The sequence below is a fragment of the Oreochromis niloticus genome, linkage group LG10 (genome assembly GCF_001858045.2).
Source record: "Oreochromis niloticus isolate F11D_XX linkage group LG10, O_niloticus_UMD_NMBU, whole genome shotgun sequence".
In the NCBI taxonomy this organism is placed as follows: Eukaryota; Metazoa; Chordata; class Actinopteri; order Cichliformes; family Cichlidae; genus Oreochromis; species Oreochromis niloticus.
Genome location: NC_031975.2, coordinates 11,416,697 through 11,437,635, shown reverse-complemented (window position 1 = coordinate 11,437,635; position 20,939 = coordinate 11,416,697). Strand labels below are relative to the sequence as shown.

General features: G+C 36.4%; 2 protein-coding genes across 2 annotated transcripts; both read right to left on the bottom strand.

Annotated features, from left to right (window-relative positions):
- Nucleotides 1-335: 335 nt before the first annotated feature.
- LOC100692754 (claudin-15) lies at nucleotides 336-5,471 on the bottom strand. Its single transcript, XM_003456835.5, has 5 exons — nucleotides 5,102-5,471; nucleotides 2,040-2,204; nucleotides 1,247-1,328; nucleotides 1,023-1,133; nucleotides 336-927 (listed from the first exon to the last, which is right to left on the bottom strand). The coding sequence occupies exons 1-5, from the start codon at nucleotides 5,316-5,318 to the stop codon at nucleotides 828-830; spliced, it is 675 nt and encodes a 224-aa protein (XP_003456883.1). The 5' UTR covers nucleotides 5,319-5,471; the 3' UTR covers nucleotides 336-827.
- Nucleotides 5,472-8,021: 2,550 nt separating this feature from the next.
- Nucleotides 8,022-17,179, bottom strand: grk1b (G protein-coupled receptor kinase 1 b). The gene is made up of 9 exons (XM_003456840.5): nucleotides 16,845-17,179; nucleotides 16,620-16,680; nucleotides 12,082-12,794; nucleotides 11,469-11,596; nucleotides 11,221-11,378; nucleotides 10,862-10,945; nucleotides 10,439-10,563; nucleotides 10,145-10,346; nucleotides 8,022-10,013 (listed from the first exon to the last, which is right to left on the bottom strand). Exons 3-9 carry the CDS (start codon nucleotides 12,778-12,780, stop codon nucleotides 9,730-9,732), a joined length of 1,680 nt encoding a protein of 559 aa, XP_003456888.1. The 5' UTR covers nucleotides 12,781-12,794; nucleotides 16,620-16,680; nucleotides 16,845-17,179; the 3' UTR covers nucleotides 8,022-9,729.
- Between the last annotated feature and the right edge of the window lie 3,760 nt (nucleotides 17,180-20,939).

The window sequence follows — 20,939 nt, the reverse complement described above, 5'->3', positions numbered from 1 at the left end:
TGCACATCACCTAATATGCTTAATTGGTAGTAGGCTTTCCAGCCTATACAGCTTGGAGTAAGACAACATGCATGAAGAGGATGATGTGGACAAAATACTCATTTGCCTAATAATTCTGCACTCCCTGTATTGTCACAGTTTTCATTATGTAAGTCATGACTGAAATGTAACTAAGTAGTTATGTTTTTAGAATAATAAGGGGATTTTTACAATATAAATACAAAATAATTACAAGTTCATGTACAGCAGACATGTAGTTAAAGGATTAAAAACACGTAATTTAACGATTGATATCATAAAGCCAATAATCAACAAAATTCTATTCAGAATTAGTGTTTTCCAGTATAAATGCTACCAGATTTTTTTTTTTTTTTACTCATCATTGTCTGTCAAAGGAAAATCGTGTATTTTGTGATCAGCTAACATGAAATGTATCCTTTTATTGATCATTAAGCACGTCTACGTGACTCTTCTGTGATAAACAACTTACAGCTTCCTCTTTCTGTTTTGGAAGATACAGACTTAGAAAAAGGGAACCTCAGCTCTGAGTTCTGAGAATAACTCTATCTTTACACACACACACACACACACACACATACAGACACACAGAAAAGTATAAATAAAAAACGCAGACAGAGATGAGACGCAGATCCTGCGTTTCATGGCTGCCCACGCGAGTTAAAGAAAATCTGCAGTGTTTGTGTGTTTTCTAACTCAGGTGTCTCAGCTGAACAAAGAACGGCAGGGTGATTTAAAGAAATCCTCTGTCATTGTCTCTTCCAGAAAGATTCTGAATCCGCTGACTTTTCTGTCTACACATTAACTTCTTAGACATATGCGTTTCTGTCATAGTTGCTTGGTACAGACTGAGAGGGTGCCACAGTTGATAGCACGTGTCCTCTGGAGGATGGTTGGACTGGATACGGTCTAAAATACAAAAGGCACGTTTAATTTTATTATATTAATTATACACCTGTTATACAATGTCTGGCGAATTAAACTTTTCAGCAACAGTTACTCACATTTTTTCATTGTCAGTCATAATTCCGCAGGAACACAGCAGGCACGAGCCTCCACAAATGGCAAGCGTAGCTGAAGCCCAGCCAATATAAAGCGCCTCTCCAAGCTCATACCTGCAAACAATAATATTTATTTATATAACATTTTGATTGTAATATTTATTTAATAATAACAATTTTTAATCTATGTTATGTGCTTTCAGCTGATGCAGATTATATTGACTTACTTTGTCCCTTGGTAGAGAATGTCAAAGAACTGCTGGGTGATGTTTGCTGCGTACCAAGACACGGCAATCATGGTGCAAAGCCCTACAAAATGCAAAAACAAGTTAAATTCACAAATAGTGCACATATCTTTATAAAAAAAAAGTCAAGTTGAAAAACATTAGGCCAGTTGTGCAACAAAGATACCATCTAAATATTGCATAAGATTTTTTAAAGGACTATTCCTTTTTAAAAAACTTGAAAAAAAAGGTGTAGTTCAGCAAACTATATCAATTATGTAAATTAAAAGTATGTTGTTAAATGAAAAAGGTATATATGAAATATAGCTTTTTAAAATACAGGGGAAAATACTTTTTGGTCAATGAGATGATCCTATCACTGGGTTCACACACTGTTTTTTAAATGGGGTAACCAATAGTGCTGTTGAAATGCATAAACTTATTAATGACGGTCCTATATCAGCAGGTTTGTTAGCGTAAGGATAACCTTTTGAACTAGTAAACCATTATATAAAGGTGATATGATAGCTTGTCTTCTGAAAAGTAGAAATCGAAGAACCAGGCGTGTTTATATTTAACCAGGTGTTTTGTGCAAAGGTTTCAGTTGGGAGTGTGAACTGTCTTAAATCTGTCACATGACTTCATGGAGGCTAGGTTGCATTTCTCAAGTTGTAAGTCTGGTTCAAATAATCAGGCAAAAAGTTTCACAAGCAAACACTAAAATGCTTGTTTTAAATGAAAGGGTTTTTTTCATTCCTTTTTTTCATAGATCTTGCATCCACCCCCAAGTCTTTACCTTGCAGTAAAAAAAACACTCCTCCGACTGCAGCAATCTTCCCCTTTAGAACATAGTTTTCACCACCTATTTTCGAGCACTTCATTCCTACAAGCGTAGCCACCAGGCCAAACGACCCAAACACAATTGAAGTAATCATCAGTGCTCGGGAGGCCTGAATGTATCCTGTGTGCAAACAATAAAAGACAGAATAACATATTGATTTATAAGTTTGTGTACCGTATGATTATATATAAATAAGAAACAAAGATTTAAGCAGTAAGTTGGTAAGAACTTTAGAAAAAGCTTTTTTTGTTTGTTTCTATTAAGCTTCATATAAAAAATTCTTGCCCTCATATTTTCATTTGTTTAAAATGTCAGTGAGAGGCTCCACCTTGAATCTCACAGGACAGACACAATGATATGAGTTGATTAAGTTCAGGCAGACCACAAATATTTTCAATGTAAATTATTCCACATTTCACAACTGATAAAATAGTCAGCATATTGTAAAAGCATCTGTTGTTTCAGAGAACAGGAAATGTTTATCCTTTCAGGTCTAGGCGGATCTTGTGACCGGGCTGGACAGCCCATCTTGGTTCATTTTTCAGAGCGTAGAAGGCCGCACATGCTTACAAAACACATATACCATGTTATTCATCATGATCCTTTATTCATTTATATTTTTTTATTAAGCTTTGAGTAGTGGCATTTGATTAGAACATTTATTCAACATATTACATGTATGGTTTCAGTTAGGTTATTGCACACATGAAGAGTTGGCCTCTGTCCTTATAGACAGAGTGAATGCTGAGGTCGAGGCACACACGCACACACACAAGCAGTAGTTAAACTCATGTGTAGGGGAGAGTTCAAATATTTAAATAACAATCTGCAAAGCCTTGTAGCTGTTTGATTATGCTTGCAGGAGAGACTGTTTGTTCCAGGGGATAAGCAGAGTTAGAAGATTACCGGGAAGGATCTGGCCTCGGGAAGAAGAAGATGTTCTTTTAATGTGTTAAAAGTTGTCAACATTGATTGTATTGTACCTACTTTACGCATGAGGGGGCGTTCCAATACCCTGATTTTCATAAAAACTATTGTTGTGTGGTTTTCGGTGAGAGATCTTATGCTGTCTGCGTGCAGTGTTCATCTCCCACACGTGTGTTCATTAAAATCATCGTTTGACTTGACCCAGCCAGTGTTGTTATTTTGGTTTTCCTCCTGTATCCATCCCCAATATTTTGAACCCGCGACACAATCAACCAGAATATATAGTATAGAAATGTGTGCCTCAGGATTGTAGGCAAGACTGATAACTGTTTGAGTACTACAAAACTCTTTCTCTTTGGATCACTTTGATATGGTGAATATTTATATGGCACATCGTATAACTTGATTCTTAAACAGTGACTTAAGAAATACAAACCAAAGTAGATGCTAATTGCTGAATGGGCATTAATTAATTATAAGTCAGTCAAAGTTTTTATTGCATTTGTTTTTTTCTGGATTTTCTATTGCAGTTACTCAGTTCACCAGTACTTAGTACAGTAGAAATTTCCAGACAAGTAAACGACAGACACACCCTGAACAAGTAAAATGTTGATGAAAACATTCATAAAAAGGATCAACCTTTATTACCGTTGTGTATCATTTAAGGTCAGACTGTTTAATTATTTGTTATTAATGATTTTTTAATGTGCTCTGTTACAAGAGCTGATTTTTACAACATAGTTTAAGATGGTTTAAGATAAAATCTTACTTGGAAAGTCTTGGGCTTGAGTAGCTAAGCCAGATGAATACTTAATTGATTAATAATAAGTACTTAACTTAATAAAACTTAAAAAACAAAACAAGAACATTTATGTGTTGACCGCATACCACTAAGCGCAAGCAAAGATGGGAAATCACGGCAATAATTAACTCCTGTAGAGTCAGTTGCGTAGGACATTTAGAGGTTTTCATTGTTGATGGGGTGAGATAACCTTACCATCCACTGTAAATTCCTTCCAGTATCGATTTGGAAGGGTGACCCTGATCTTTATCTAACTGTGAAAGCCCAGAAATAAAGCAAAAGCTTCCACTATTGGGTTTATAATGAAAAATAGACGTAAACGTTCATCTCCAAACTATGTTCCCACGCAATCTTGAAGTTGTTAGCGGCCCAGCCTCAATGTGTCAGAAAATTTTCCCACTAAGATACTACAAAAAGTACAAATTAGTGATTAATTCCAGCTCACCCACTTAACATTCCCTTTATTCTGAGTTCTATTCAAACTTTTCAAAGACTCAAAATGTTACCCAACTTACGGGACCACAGAGAGGTGCTTACCAATGTCTGTAGACTTAAAGCTACATGTCACCTTTTGCCATTTGCTTTAACTCCTGTGCCAATGTTATTAACTATTTATTGATGGGATTCAAGCCATGCTTTGGCTCCTCATTTCACTCTCTCTACAAGGGAGGATGGTAACAGCTGTGGAAATAGGTAATGGGGATGCATAGTTGCATTATGACCCTCAGTCAAGCCTGCTTGCCTGTCTGTAAACCAGACGGACTCAGTATTAGTCTTTTAGAATCCCAGTGTTTGGTAATGAATAAAAGAAGCATTTAACTTCAAAATGTACTCTCTTCCAAACAGTTTTAAACTAAATTGCCTAAAATGAGCATGTTATCTTTGAGCATTGCTAAAAACAAGTTTTACTTGTTCTGTAATGGAGTGAAGTACCACCAACCCTAAAATGGTTTTGAACATTGCGTATACACGTGACAAAAATAAACTTACATGAGAAATTTGGCAAAAAGTTTGTTTAGATTGGACAGATGCTGTTTATTTTTTCTGTCACCCCTTCAGATTACAGCCTGTGGCAGATATTGGATTTTTTTTTTTTTGGCTTTTTATGAAGATTATTTGATTATTATTTCATATTAGGTTTAAAGCATTTCTTTCAGTATGATTGTAAAATTTGCTAAATCATCAAGAGAATAAAAATACATATATGAGAATATGCAAGCTATGCATATAATCCCAAGTAATTGGGATTACCTAATTAAATTATTTAAAAAATTAAAACTTTACTTACCTGGAAGAGCAAAAAGGGATGGAAAGTTACGACAGTTATAGTTCCCCGTTGAGTCACTTGCACAAGACATCCATAGGTTCTCATAGAGATTAGAAGTTAATATAACACTCCCGTCTTGACTGGAATCCCTCCAGTGCTGATCTTCTAGTGTTATAAGAGTCAATATCCAACTAACAAAACTTAGAAAAAGTGCTACGACTTCAATGAGCGTGTTCATCTTGGCAGTAATTTTTATTAATAATTAGCAGAAGTAATAATAATTGGAGGAGCTCTAGTTGCAACTTCAGTATCTGATACACATTTTGGGAGTGTGAGAACTGACTCGGGATATTTTTTCTCATGAACTGGTACCTGGACTATATCCGCATTGATTTATAGCCTGTAGCTACAATATAAGTGTGCTAATCCCACCCCAAAGACATGACATTACACATGGTAGGCAAGTTGCAAGTTGAAATGTAAGTAAACAAGGAGCGTGTTCATAAAACATTAACTGTTCGTATTATTAAGAATAATGTTTTGCAGCAGTTACAGTTACAGTTTTTTGTTAATCTCCTAATCTTGTCCTTCTGTCTGTGTCCTGTTTCTGAGGAGTTGGTAACTTTTAATTTTGATGAATTAACAGTAAAGCAAACACTTGAAGCTGCTTAGGTGATTTATAAAGGACAGAAAAGTATCTTTTTGCAGCACTAGTTAAACATTAACAAGTCTGCAGCAGGAAAAAAGACCCGTTTAAATTCCTAACATTTGTAAATACTTTTTTAAAGTGATACAGCATATCAATCCAACAATGTCTGTTCTGTTGAAACGTTAGCTTGAAAAAGTCCAGATCTGTCACCTAAAAGAACCTGCGCAAAGGCCTGGCTGCTACAACTCAACATTGTAATTCATTAGTGTCTACACATGAGGAAGAAATGTATGGAAATGTAAAAAAGTCCAGAATTTATCTGTACTGTATAATATATGTATGAAATGTATGTTTGTTTTAAATTAATTTTTTGCACTTGCAAATCTCCCCGACTGTCCCTGAATGTGGCTTCTCAGAATGAATGGTGATGTTTACCATCTTTGACTCAAGCAATTCTTAGTTTCTAAGAAACTTCAAATCACCCCTGAAAGTCTGTATCTTATCAAATGAGAATTCTCTTTTGCCGCCAGCAATCAAAAGCATAGTTCAAAGTACTGTCATATACTTACAGTACTGAAGAGGAATTACACTTTTAATCTTTTGTTAATGTTTTATCTCCCTGCCCTCCTCTCTATAAATTTAAATACTGATTTACTTGTGTCCGCACTGACCTCTTTGCTTAAAGGGAAAATTGAACTGAATTAAACAAATCAGAAGTAGCTGGACTTGATGTTTAAAATCAACCCTAACTCTAACCCCTTCATTTTCTTATTCAAGACAAAATAATTCAAGATACAATTTTATTTTTATTATTTCAACAATTTTAAGTGAAGGTGTTAAATTTCACCTAGTTATAGCAAGTTAATTTACTGCAAGCGTTGCATATCCCTTTCACGTTTCAGCTGTAATTACTGGATATGTGCCATGCTTTTGTACCCCTGGCTTTCAACTTTGACAGTGAAACAACATTTGGAGCAATGTATTTAAATCCAAGTTAGCTTCTAGGGAGGGTTTCCTATTCCACACCGTTCATAGGAGAGATCTGTAAATGTCATAAAGAAGCAGTCAATGGGGAGCAGCGCAGTCATTCAGTTAATGACAAAACTGCTGATAAGGTGTAAATGAGACATTCCTTAACTTTATTTCTGGATGATTATTTTACATCTAAATATAGCCAAAATCAAAGCACAGTCACTGTTTCTGACGTGTGTATGGGTGTGTGGTGATTTTTATCAGGTACATTGTGGTTATCTAATGATTAATTGACCTGTAATTAATAAGCTGAATTGCATAGATTGTTCCATGCTTCTCCATAGCTGACTGTGCCAGCCACCATCTACTATTAGTAATATACTGACATATGGATGAATTTGCTCTGAAACGGTTTGCTTTGCTTCGAGTAAATTAGTGAGTAAGGAAGTAAATTCATTTATAAAGAAATTTTACATAGAAGATGTGACTGTAACAGTAGCTTCTGCACAAAATTCGCATGTGTAGCTTGAGACTATCTGAAGTGATTTTATTTGGTTGTCTATTTAAATGACTTTCATAATTGAAAATATTACTTAACTGAACAAAACTTTTGAAAATATCCTCTGTTTCAATTTTAGAGAATGATTCGCATGTGGTTTGGTAATGTAGTAAATTCAGCAAAAGCCATTTAACAATGCAGCATATTTAAACCTCGGTCAGGTTTTGTGTGTTGAAGGTACCAAAATTTTGATGAAGTAACTGCGTCAGTACTGGTTTTACTAGTACGGTACTCCACATTTCCCTATCTCTCTCTTTCTCTCTCTCTCTCTCTCGCACATTATTCTTTTTTTCCACAGGCAATCACCATAACCAGACAGCATGTGTGTCTGCGTGTGGGTGCGCTTGTTTGTTGATTACTTGCTAAACTAATGACAACACAAAACTTCCAACATAGTGGTAGGTTCATCGTCCTGTCAAGCAACATTTGCTATGTAAAATTAAAGTTACAGGGTGATTGATTTTAAATTTCTTTCTCTGTACAAGGCTAAATTTCCTCTGAAGTACGTATATTCCAAAACTGATTGCAAAAATTGTGGAAAATTTGCATGTTAAGGTAACACGCAATCCATTTCAAGAGCATTACATTGCAAAATAGAACAACAATTGATAAACAATTAATAATACATGAATTTCCAATTATCTTGTAAAATATCACATAGTTGAAGTAACCAAAGCTGAACATATTGAAATACATACCTGTTTGTTTGTTTTTTGTTTTTTAATGAAACAAGAACTTTTCATGAGGCTTAATTAGAAAGGAAAGTTATGGCAGTGGTTTTTAATTTATACCTTCTCAATAACATAGTTTTCAATGTTGTACAAAAGAATAGAATGTTCCATTTGTGAAATTTTAATGTAACATAGTGAAAGAGTTTATAAAGAACAAAGAAAAACTAAGATACAAATACAGTACTATTGCCTAAAAAGTACTGCCCAGACAATGAGCGGCTCTGGTGGAGATCTGCACTCTCTCAGTACTTCTGGTCTTTGTCTTTTATATTGAATTGTTCACAAACAATTGTTTTTTTTGCATTTTTGATAGTTACTTGTCCTCACTAAATGGTAAGCTGCATTAACTGTTAGCATTTGCATGTTCTCTCTGTGTTTTGTGTTTTGTTTTTTTTCTTCTTCATCTTCTTCGGTGTCCTCTTGACCAAAAACATGCGAGTTTGGTTAACTGGTTGGATAAGCATGGATTTTCATTTGAAGGAAAATCAATTATTCTTATCCTGCGTTAATCAAGGTAAATGCAACAGAAAAAATCATTCGAGTTTCAGAAATGTAGATAAAATAATTGATAATCTGTTGATGTAGGGTTTGGTTAAAACATCAAAAAGAAAACAGATTTATTGCAGGTTTGTTCGGGGAACAAGTCATCAAATTTGTATCATGATTTTCATCATTATCAGATGGTTAATAATTTATTTCAATAATTACGCTGAATGGTGTAATTAAGGTCAGCATCAGTAAGAAACGTGTTCCACTCAAGACAGTAACACACTGTCCTGACCGACAGTGAGTCATTCATTTTTTTCAACTATTCTAGAAAATCCTTGTCTTTCTTTTTCTCAGTAAGAACAAGCCCACTTTGGAGAAGCCAGTAAATAATCAGTGAAATGTCAACACAGTTTTGCTGCAGCTGGTAAACGTGTAATGAAATTTAATCTGCTGATTTGGTCTCGGGCAGTACTGTTGTGTTGGTTAACACTGTAACCTAGAGAAGGAAGGTCCTGGGTTTGATTGTAGGCTGGGGCCATTCTATGTGGAGTTTGCAACTTCTACCTCTGACTAGATGGGTTCACTCTGGATGCTCCGGCTTCCCTCCCACAGTCCAAAGACACTGATGGATGGAAGATTTGGTGTCCCATTCACATTGGCAAATAAAGTAATTTTTTTGGCTCTTCCCCATTTTGTCATAAGCACAAGCTGGACATTTGCTATATTTACTGTCATTGTCACCATATATATTCATATAAATTCAAATGCAGGCCAGAAAGTTACAAATGAAAAGAACCAACATTTTCCCTTCCGAAGGTTTTATTGATTGCTTTTAACTCTTCCATCTAAAATGTTTCCTGTAATAATTACTTAAATCCTGTTTCTTAATAATAAATACATAAAGAATAAAAACATATTACTACAGTGTCAATACAGATTACACTGCATGTGATTTCTATACAGTTAGCTTTTCTATAATTACTGCATAAAAATCTTACCAATGCAATTAGTGCAACATACATATGTTTTGACAACATTATATTTCAGCTGTGTTATTTCACCATGCTGTACTTTTCTATATATTCTATAAATACTATAGATATTACATTATAAGTAGATAAAATATTTGCATGCAAATTCTACATAAATAATAACAATATAATATAAATTAAATACATCAATAACAGATTGTTGTACAAATTACTGATCTTAAAAATTAGAAGTATATCTGTTTCGCTTCCATCTAAATTCAAAGCAGCACACATCCCCCCCCTTTGGCTTCCACATAATTAGGGTCAAGGTCATTGGGCAACTTCCCCTTCTCTCCCCAGATATTCAGCTCTCCAAACACACCTGTCTCAATCATTTCCTCCTGCCAGGGTACTGGGACGTTGCCAGACGCAAAGTCATTGTAGAACTCGGCGTCCTTGTCATCCAGGACCACACCTTTGATTGTGCTGAAGGCACCCACATCATCAATATTTTTGGCATAGACCATTTTAGGATCGGGGACAAATGGAGGCGGTACCATTCCTTTAGATGAAACACACAAGATAAACGAATGAGCATCTTTTTGTTGCATCGTTTTCTTTTTTAAGTTTTTGTTTTTTAATAGACATGTAATTGGGAAATATGTGTGCTTGTCGATGATATTTTTTCATCACCTGCTTCTAGACGTCCCCAGTTAATGTTTTTGAAAAATGGCTGATTCTTGAGCTCTGCGCACTCGTTATTTTTGAAGCCCAGTCGTTTAGTCGGGTCCTTCTCCATCAGGCCCTCGCAGATGTCCTTGCATTCTTTGCTGAATTTTGGTGTGTAAGAAACTGGATCATTTAGAATTCTGCGAGTTACCTCTTCATTCTCAACCTGAAGAAACAACATTATATATGTTTTATTAGGCAGAGAGAACCGACAGTCGAGAAGGACAAGCAGGAGAAGAGAGGATGTATGTAAAGCACCTTTTCTCCTCGTACTCTAAAAGGTCCTTTGGCAGCAATCATCTCATACACCGTGACTCCCAGAGTAAAGTAGTCCACAGAGTAATCATACTGCTTCTTCTGAAGCAGCTCTGGTGCCATGAAACCTGTATTAACATGTAACACAGTTTCACACACAAGTCCAGAAATGCAGTCTTCATGTTGGTAAAGATGTTTGAGCTGGCAGCATTAACCTAAAGGCTACACTTTTTTCTCCAATATGATAGTTTTTACCCCTCAGCCCTGAAAGGCTTATGTGGGCAGATGGGCATTCACCCAAGTTTGTGAATGCACAAACCCGAGAACAAGGGAACATAAGATTTTAAAATTGATATCAAAGGTGTATCTAAGGAGGCTGATAAGTGCAACTTTATCTTCAGGTATAACAGGAGTTAAATGACTTACCTGGAGTCCCAGCATATCCAGAAGTTGTATCTTTTCCTGGTGGAAGTTCAACAGCCAGACCCAAATCTGACAGGCGGACATGTCCTAAGTAAAAAGGCTTTGATTACAGCAGTAGCATATGGACACCGAACAAAGAATTTGGACATCATTTACCTACTACAGTAAGACACGCTGGTCATTTAGGGCTTTGTGATTGGGCACTACCTGCATGTGATTTGTCTTTAAAAAACAAAACAACAAAAAAAACAACCCTAATCTCAGGACAGGTTTGGACAGAAATTAAAAGATTTTGGCAGTGAATTGACAATATAAACAGACAAATGGAAAACAGATTAAGTGTTGCAGACTTAATTCCTTACCTGCATCATCAAGAAGTACATTTTCTGGCTTCAGATCTCTGTATACGATTCTGTGCTGATGAAGGTGTTCCAGCCCACAGATGATCTGAGCTGTATAGAAACATGCTCTCTTCTCATCAAAACCAGGATTTTTTTCGTCGACGTTGTACATGTGAAACCTGCAAGAAAGGAAATAATATTGACTTTTTAGTCATAGTGTTTAGGTTGATGTGTGAATATCTTTGCTGTAACTGATTTTGATCTAGCACCTTAAATCACCACCATTCATGATGGTCATAACCAGGCAAAGGTCTGTCTTGGTCTGGAAGGCATAAGCCAGCGTCACAATGAACCGACTGTGAACTTTTGCAAGGATGCGCTTCTCCACAATTGCTCCCTAAAGAGAAATCAAACATTAGCAAACATGATTAACGCAACAAAACCAAGAATGTGCAATGTCAGGAGGCCCTACATCCAATGTCAAACCAAACAGATAATTTGTATTAGCCTATTTTACTTCTAGAAATTAATAATAGATTGTTATACACAGGTCCATGTAAGCCAGAGAGATTCATTGCCCTTTTTTCCCCTTATATGACATTCTGTCTTACTACTCCAGGAAACCTAGAGAAGTAACAAATACTATTCATAATGGCTTTTGTATACTTCAAAGGACGCTTTGAAGGTTAACTTTCTGATTCTGATTTCTGATCTCAAAACTTTAAGATTGCAGGTAAAGTACATAAAGCTATGTGCATGTGCAGCCTGTGCTGAGAGCAAATCAACCATTGCTGAAAACACATGTCTAGCTGTATATGTTCATTACAACTCTGAATGCTTTCTTGACACAATGAGCCGCTTTGTGAAGTCTTAGCATTTTACCTCATAGCCTTTGCGTTTCTTCAGCCTCTTTTTGTCTAGCTTCTTGTTGGCATACATTTTGCCTGTTGCCTTTGCCTGACAAGCAAACACTTCGCCAAAACCTCCTTTACCCAGTACCCGGAAGTCCATAAACCACTCTTCATCAAACGGCTGGCTCTCCATCCATTTGAATTGAGCAAAACGCAGGAAGTACATGCTGTTCTTAAAGCCATCTACAGCCACTTTTTCCAAGTGCTTGAGCAGCTGTTGTTCACTCTCCTTAAATAAGTCACCACGGACATTCTTGAGGTCTTCTTTAACTCGAATGATGGCCTTCTCCTCTAGGAAAGTGCAAAAATTCTTTGAAGCTGATTGATAGTATTTATTGACTATCTTTTGAGCCTTCTGCAGTCTGTCCTTCTCTTGGCACACGATATATTCTTCAATGTCTTTCCACAGCTCTCCAGCATTTTTATGGGTTGCATCACTCTCCAGATATTGCTGGAAGAGACGCTTGCCGATGGGTTGCTTGACACACATGCTGTCAAAGGTGGTGTCTAGTGTTGCTTTCATGTGTTCACAATTTCTGATATGTGGGAGTTTCAGTCTGGCACGCATCTTTTTGTCACGCAGTGCAGCTGCTGAAGCTCCATCCATGCTGCCACGGGCTGACACATAGGCAGAGTTTGCCACTACAGTCTCCAAGCCACCGATGTCCATGGCTACACCTTTGTCTGGCAAATGAAAACAAAAATGTTATTAAAAGTGCTGGTAATAAGATTTTAATACATTGAAGGGGTAGCTAATGAAGATCAGTCTCTTTTGTAACACTGTCTTGAAAACTCCCATATCATTCACTAGACTATATTACAATTCTGTACAATTTTAAATAAATATTCTGACAAAAAATAGAACCCATATTGCAAGTTGCAACAATGTTTAAAATACAAATAAAACAATGCAATGATTTTCATACATTCATAAACCAATATGCATTCGAAATAGACCAAATAAAACATCAAATGTTTAAACTGAGAAAATGTACAGTTTAAGAAAAAAAAACTGAGGCAGATATAGATTTGATGGCACATCTCTATTGTAATGCTGTAATAGATGCAGTATGCAGTTTAGGACTGTCCTACTGAAATATGCAAGACCTTCCCCTGAAAGGACACCGTTTGGATGGAAGCATTTGTTGTTCAGCACTAATGGTGCCTTTCCAGATTTTCAGGCTGTTAATTCCATAAGCACTAATGCACCCCAGACCATCAGAAGTGCTCGCCTTTAAACTGAGAGCTGAATACAAGCTGGATGGTGCCTCCCCTGTTTACTCCAGAGAATGTGGAATCCATGTTTTCCAAAAGAGAATTTCAAATTTCAATTTCTCTGCCCACAGAACAGTTTTGCATTTTCCTTGGTCCATTTGAAATTAGCATTGGCTCAGAGAAGAAGGTTACTTTTCTGGATCATGTTCACAAATGGCTTCTTTTTTGAGTGATGGAGCTTTAACTTGTATCTGTGGATGGAATAGTGAAGTGTGTTCACAGAAAGTGATTTCTGAAAGTGTTTCTGAGCCCAGTCAGTGGTAATGCCTTTTTTTTTAAATGCAATGCTGTTAAGGGCCTGCAGATCACAGTAATCCAATATTTGTTTTTGGCCTTGTTCCTGGCATACAGCGATATCTCTAGATTTTGAATCTTCACAGTTTTTCATTGAGGAACATTATTCTGAAATTGTTACACAATCTGTAGTCTTTTGCAAATCTGTGAACCTATGCCCATCTTTACTTCTGAAAAACTCTGCCTAAGATGTGCTTTTTATATCCAATCAAGTTACTGACCTGTTGCCAGTTAACTTAATTAGTTTTTCAGTGTTTAGTCAGCTGTTTCTTTTTAGTACCAACTTTTTAAAGATGTGTTGCTGCCATGAAATTCAAAATGAGCCCATATTTTTCTTGAAATAGTAAAATGCTTGAGTTTAAGCACTCAGTGTTTTTTATGGTCTACTGTGAATAAAGTATGGGTTTACAAGATTTAAAAATTATTAAATTCTGTTGTTTGTTTGTTTTTTATAAATTTTTGTTAGCATCCCTACTTTTGGGGATTTGCGGTTGTAAATAAATTAAGTAAATGTCAAAGCCATGAACTTGCCCTTCTAAAAATTATTTGCCCAATTTCAGTGTCAGTCATTACTCTGCTATGTGGCACTGGCTAATTAAAGGCAACTAAACAAATGAAGTGAGCTTGGAGAAAAGGTCAAGCATAAATTCTTTAATGAGACGGATAAAGAAAACTCTCTCTATTACACGGAAGCACAGTAAAATAGGGGGGAAAAATAGCCAGAGTTAACACTTAAGTGTTAATAAACACTGGGTAACATTTCTGTTTATTTGCACGACACACACAAATCATGATACAAGGTATGGTATCATAAAATGGTCATCATGTACTATCAAAAATTTTCAAAAAACAGTCTATCAGTGCCTGAAGGTTGCAATAAACAAGCTTGGATATATCAAGCAGCTCAACTGGTGAAAACAAAGATGAACTGTTTTTGCAGCACATGAACTATGTCATAAAATTTTAACTGGATAAAAACATTGCAACAACATTCTTATCTAATAAAGATATAATGGCGGCATCGTGATGCAGGGCGTGAGTAGCTCATCACGATAAGGTTGAAGTGAATCAGAATAAGTTATCTTATTCCTTTGTAAGCTGCCGGGGTAGTGTCGGAGTAGCTGTGTGCCATCTTAAATTTAAGTAAACGCTAAACAATGATCCTAAAAATCTATTATCTGTTTCTATATCCATTTAGGTATGTTGTATGTAGGTAAGAATCATTGATGGTGAAAATATTAAAATGCTGTTATATGCTGCACCCTGCTGTTCAAATGACAAAAGTGAATGATGAGGACTTCTGACACTGCTAAACTTCGGGTGCTACAGCTGCATGACGATACAGTCACACAGGCAAAGGATTTAGGGGACCTGCATTTTATATAGACATAAATCTCTATATATTATAGAGTGATGTAGATGGTGTAGATTTATGTTAGGGGTAACATGAACTGCAAAATATGCTTTACGGATGCAGATATTAAAATTTCATATTAAAAGTATGACATTATTATTCCAAACATTCAATAGATTTTTTACTCCTTTGTAATAAATCAATGAATAAATCTATGCCAAAGTGAAATAAGAGTTTTGAGAACGACACAGATATTTGGTGATTTAAAAATCCAATATTCTACACCGGTTTTCTTTCACACACATGAAGCAAAAACAGATTTTGCTAACATTTGGTATGGGTTCTTATTTATTTACTCATTTATGCTCTGACTGGCTGCTCAGATTAACTCATTGTTATGCTTGTGGCGTTGCAAACATTTATGTTCTGTGGTGGACAAACTATAAAACATCAACACCCATAACACGGTTGAAGCATGTTTCTTCTTCCCTTTCTTCCTTTATTATTTTTTATTCAACGGCTATCATAAATGCTGATAACAGTACATCGGCGGCAGATAACTAACATCGATCAGTAATATCAGCTTGTCAATAAACTGAGCTCTAAATTTATTACATTTATTTACTCTACAGTTCAAGCGATTTATTTGTTCTTTGAATTAAGCTTCCTCTATTGCTAAGTGTTCGTCCAAAACCCTTTGATTGTTCACCCTCAAAGACTAAAGATAAGATTAATTCATTAAACTGTGACGTTGGACGTTTTTTTTCTACTGAAATATATAAAAAAAACTAGGAAAATATTGCCCCTGCAGCTAAATGGGACAGGAAATAAAAAAGGGATGACTGGATTTGGCTTGACCTGGTACACTTCACAAATACTGTAACACTGTTGTGATACTGCTGGCTGTGTCGTAGGTATCAACACCCGCCATAATCGAATTAATCTTGGTTGTTGATACCGGGGATTTACATATACATGACCTCCTTGCTCTTAAACAGCTCTGTTAAGCAAATATACATAGCTATGCATATAAGGAAGAAACCCTGATGGTGCCAATACAGATTTTTATCTGTTGATTCTGTATAGCCACTGAATGCTATTGCTGACCCATTTAATTTTGAATGTAGCTCTTTCGGTGGTATTTATAATTACTTTTCAGGTTTTAATTATTTTTATGCTTCAGTGTCACCAGCACTGACTTTATAATGTACTGCAAAAACACATATATTAACATGATAACTCAGAGACAGGCATCGGCGTAACTTTGTGCTGAACATTGGGGCGGGGTCAAGATCTCTGTCTAAATAAATAAATAAATCTGGGTAAATTCCAAGATGATTAAACATCCAACTATTTTGCTGGTAATAACTGAAATGAGTAAAGAAAATCAACAGCCTATTTATGCAAGATAATTCATAATTTTATTGGGAGGGTTATATTGGTTGGGTCTGATTATTGGTGGAGGGGGGTCATAACCCCCCCTAAACCCCCTGGAAATTACGCCCCTGGAGGCGGGAGAGGAAGTCATGAGAGTATTTCACATTTGGTCAAAAGCTGTATTGATGTCACAAATATTTGATGCTTACCTGGTAAATTTCTTGAACCGACACAGATGTACACTGCAACTTAGCTCGTAGAGGCAAACAACTGGAAGAAAGTAATTTTAATGCATCATGTGACAGTAGGGCAAATCTGATTAGGCTACGTTTTGTGTTAAAAGCAATAATTATTGTCACATTCAAAAAATGCACAATAATTATGTAAAAAAAAGATTTTATTTTATACCTAGGTACAGATGAACTCCAACTTACCTTGTTTTAAAGCAGCAAATTAAATCAGAGCTTGAGGCCAGCAAATTAAATCCAATTGAATGGCATCCAACATATATTTTCCTACTATTTTACCTGTTTGCCTTCTATTAATTAGAATATGAGCACTAATGTACAGCTCTGGCCTGTCGGTGTCTTGAATAAACTTGCTCTCTCCTCTTCTCGTCACAGTGTGATGTGTTGGACAGGTCAGTGTTTCAGGTTAAGGTTTACTTTGCACCTGAAATCCTCCTTGGTGGTGAGGATTACACCCTGACATTATTGGAGTGAGCAACTTGGCAGAAGCCACTGGTGAGTATTGGGGTGAGTATCTCAGACTGTATTGTTATTTATAACTGTCCTATTTTCCTTGTCCAAGGTACATTGTCATATGTGAATCATACCAATGAGAATTAGAGAATAACATCGTTACAAATTTCACGGCAACATGGTGTATTGATTGGCAGAAGAAGCAGGTTGAAGAGAAATAAAATGGATTATCTCCTCAGGGTTTATGCGAGAGCAAAACACCGCAGCATTTGTTAATGAAAACTTTGAGGAATGTTATTTCTGTAGGACTTTAGCTTCATGGGTAAATGGCATTTATACTCATTATGTATGTGAATTCAGACCTTTGCAGAAGCATTTTAATTTGCTTGAACAGGTGAGAAAGAGATTATGTGGGCACATGGCAGGTGATAGGATTTGGGAGGTTGTTGAGGAAATGGAGAAGAAGGATTTAGATCATCTACCTAAAGAGGACAGAAACAACAGAATAAACAATGAGTTGCTTGCACAGCGTAGCTGTTGGGAAAATGGGCTTTGATTGAGCAGAAAAGTCAGTGTACATAGTTGTGTGTTGTAATACTATTCTTGTAATGTTGATTTTAAAATTAAATGTGACACAATTCATTCTTTAAAGGTAAATGCTCTAGCCAACAAGTAAATTTACTCAACTACACTTGACACATTATGGGACTGCAAGCAATTGCATTTCTCTTATTACAAAAGTATTTAATGTCAATATAAAAACTGTTACAATATTGATCTTTGTGCCAAGAAGAAATAAATGTATTCAGCCTTCTAAAAGCTTAATTTTTTAATTTTCAATTTTTTGCATTATATGAGAGTGGCCCTTTATCCCTTTATTTGATAAGATAAGCAGAGAGGAATTTTTACAGTTCACGATCTGATGTGGTGGCATAGTGCAGCCACCACAGCACTAGTTCTGTACGCCTATACAGAATAAGCAGCTAAATAAAGAAATAATAGTAGTAACAGAAATTGTGAGTCTGTTTGGCTGTTTTAAATCTTACGCTGTGCATCAAAAGGCCCTCGGCACAAATCCTATTTAAAAGGGGTTGAGGTGAAACTGTTTTTGCTGTCACGTCTAATCCAGCTCTGTGATGAAAAACAAACCCACCGACCCAGACGGGGAGGTTAATCAAATTAGTCCAAAGACCGTGACAGTCTAGAGGATCTGACCACTTTGTTTTCATTTGTGAAATCAAAGGTGATGTCACAGAAATGATAATCATCTGGAAAAACATCCCTCTTATTTGGGTTTTATGCTCATTCTTCCGTTGTTCTGTCACAAGACAATTTTATCAACTACAATATATTCAACTACAATAAGACCATTTAATTAATTTTGTGTTAAGATCCCATTATATTTGCAGTACACACACTTTTGAGCTGTTAAAATATTCGTGATCCTCACGCAGCTGAGCTGTAAGTGTTCTTCATCTGATTAAACAGAGATGTGATTAAAAACAGCAGTGGAAGTCGCTGTTCTATCTCACGCAGTAATCTCTAATTGAGATCAGTGGAGCTGCCCTGGTTACCTGGTGTTTCCTTATCTAACTTTAATTCAATGACACACATTTTACAGTGAGGTCAGTGTCCTTAACAGAAAGGTAAATCTATGTTTACTGCAAAAATTCTAAAATGTAAACATGTAACTCAAAAGAGGATTTACTTCCTTTAATGTCATTAAATACATTGCCAAAAATGTTCACTTACACATCCAAATGCTTAAATTCAGGAGTTCCAATCACTTCCATCAGTTACCTAGGGATGCAGAGTGCTTCTGCAAGCATTTGTGGAAAAAAATGGGTCACTCTCAGGACTTTAGTGAATTCCACTGGGGGTACCATGACAGGATGCCACATGTCTGTCTGGCTGCAAAGGATGGGCCACATCTTATTAAACCCTGCAGATTAAGAATGGGATGCCACTCAAGTTTATATGCATGCAAAGGCGGACAAGCAAGTACTTTTGAAAATATAGAGTACATTTAGAATGGATGGAAACCTTTTAGTTTGGTGTGTCTGATGTATTATAGTATGGTAAACCTGAGTTCTGAAGACATGGGTATTAACCAGAGCAATGACCTTAGTGATAGACACTATTTGAAAAAGCATTAAGATAAAGTCAAAAAGGTTTGCTTGAAGTTCTTACAAATGTATTGCAAATAATATAACATGTATACAACTGTTCACAGCCTTTGCCATGATACTCAGGGAGGGCTCTAGAGTGCGACTAATTTGGTCGCAAATGCGACCAAACTTTTCAATGGTGCGACTAAAAAAAATCTTGTTCAGGTAACAAAAAAATAAATAAAAAATCTCTGCAACTCTCTGTGTGGTCAACAACAGACACACATTATGCCCCTGTCGTGGACTAAACCAATCAGAGATAGTCAGGGGCGGGACCGCTCTGATTGGCCGTGGTCCAGTTGAAAGTGCAGGTGGAAGAGAGAGGTGAGTAGATTGAATAAAGCGATATCGATTCATTAAATCCTGAATCGACTTTTAAATATAACTGTGTTTTGCCAGAAACGCCAGATTCTCACAAAACTATTTCAACAACCACCAAACAGCAAATGAGAGCAGGTACACGGATTCCACACAAAGAGCGCGGACCCGACACATCAGAATCAGCTTTCTCTTTCTCGGCTTTCTCACCCGATGGGACGTAGACGGACACGCCGTCGGAGCTCACCGATTCTGATTCGTCGGGTCCGCGCTGTGTTTACGTCTTTTTTGCGCTAGAATCTGAGCTGCAGGTTTTGTCTCTCTCCAACCAAAATTCGCCGAGCCAGCAGCAAAAGAAGCAGCAAACTACGCTTCACATTTGATAAATGTCATCATGAATTCCCTTTTACTTTTGCTGTTTTGCTTTCACCACGATAAAAATCACACTTCATGCACAGCTCTCTCTCTCTCTCTCTGTGTACTTCAAGAACAGTTTCCCGTCTCAAATCTGTGTTTTCTGCATTATTCATTGGCTTATTACCCACCAGTCTACCGTTGTTTACAGCGCTGTCGACTGTCTTTTTCTTTTCTTTTTTTTTTTACTTAAATGACCTCGGACAAGAAAGCCTAATTTCTGCTGTTCAATACTGAAGAAATTTAAACTTTTTAAAATTATACAAAATTGCAAAATATTGCAGAATATTTTTAAGGTTATCTGCTATAAAAATCCAGGCCAGGGAAATCTCCTTCATGTTTTTCTGTGTTTTATTCTCAGTTACTTTGACACAAAGGCATCTGCTGTGATGTTCACAATTCTGATGAAGTCTCACATGTATCAGTACTGATAAATGATCAGAATTATAATATTTCTGACTGTCTGAGGCAAAATTGAATCGAATCAGGAGGACTATAGAATCGAATGGATTATAGAAATCAGTGATGATACCCAGCCCTAGTGAGTAGCCTAGGCCCGACAGAAGTGGATGTAGCTGTGGGTAATAAGAAAAGATGAAAAGAACTATTGATAACTTTTTTGTTAAGTTAAGGCCTGATCTGTCTGAAATTCATAGGCAGTGCTCTGACACGGAGCCATCAATCTTTCAACGCTGAAAAAGCACAGTGTATCCAGAAAACACATTATATGCTGCAATAAATGCATGGCCCAACTGTCCCCTCTCCCCACTGCCTTTCAGCAGCAGGCAGCAGCAAACAGGTCGTCAGAGGAGGCCGAGATGATGATTAAGTTTAACATTTTCTACAATATTGCCAAAGAGTGAGAAAGCACTTTAAGTACAAGATTGTTAGTTAATCATTTACCAATGAATATTGTCTGTATGGACAG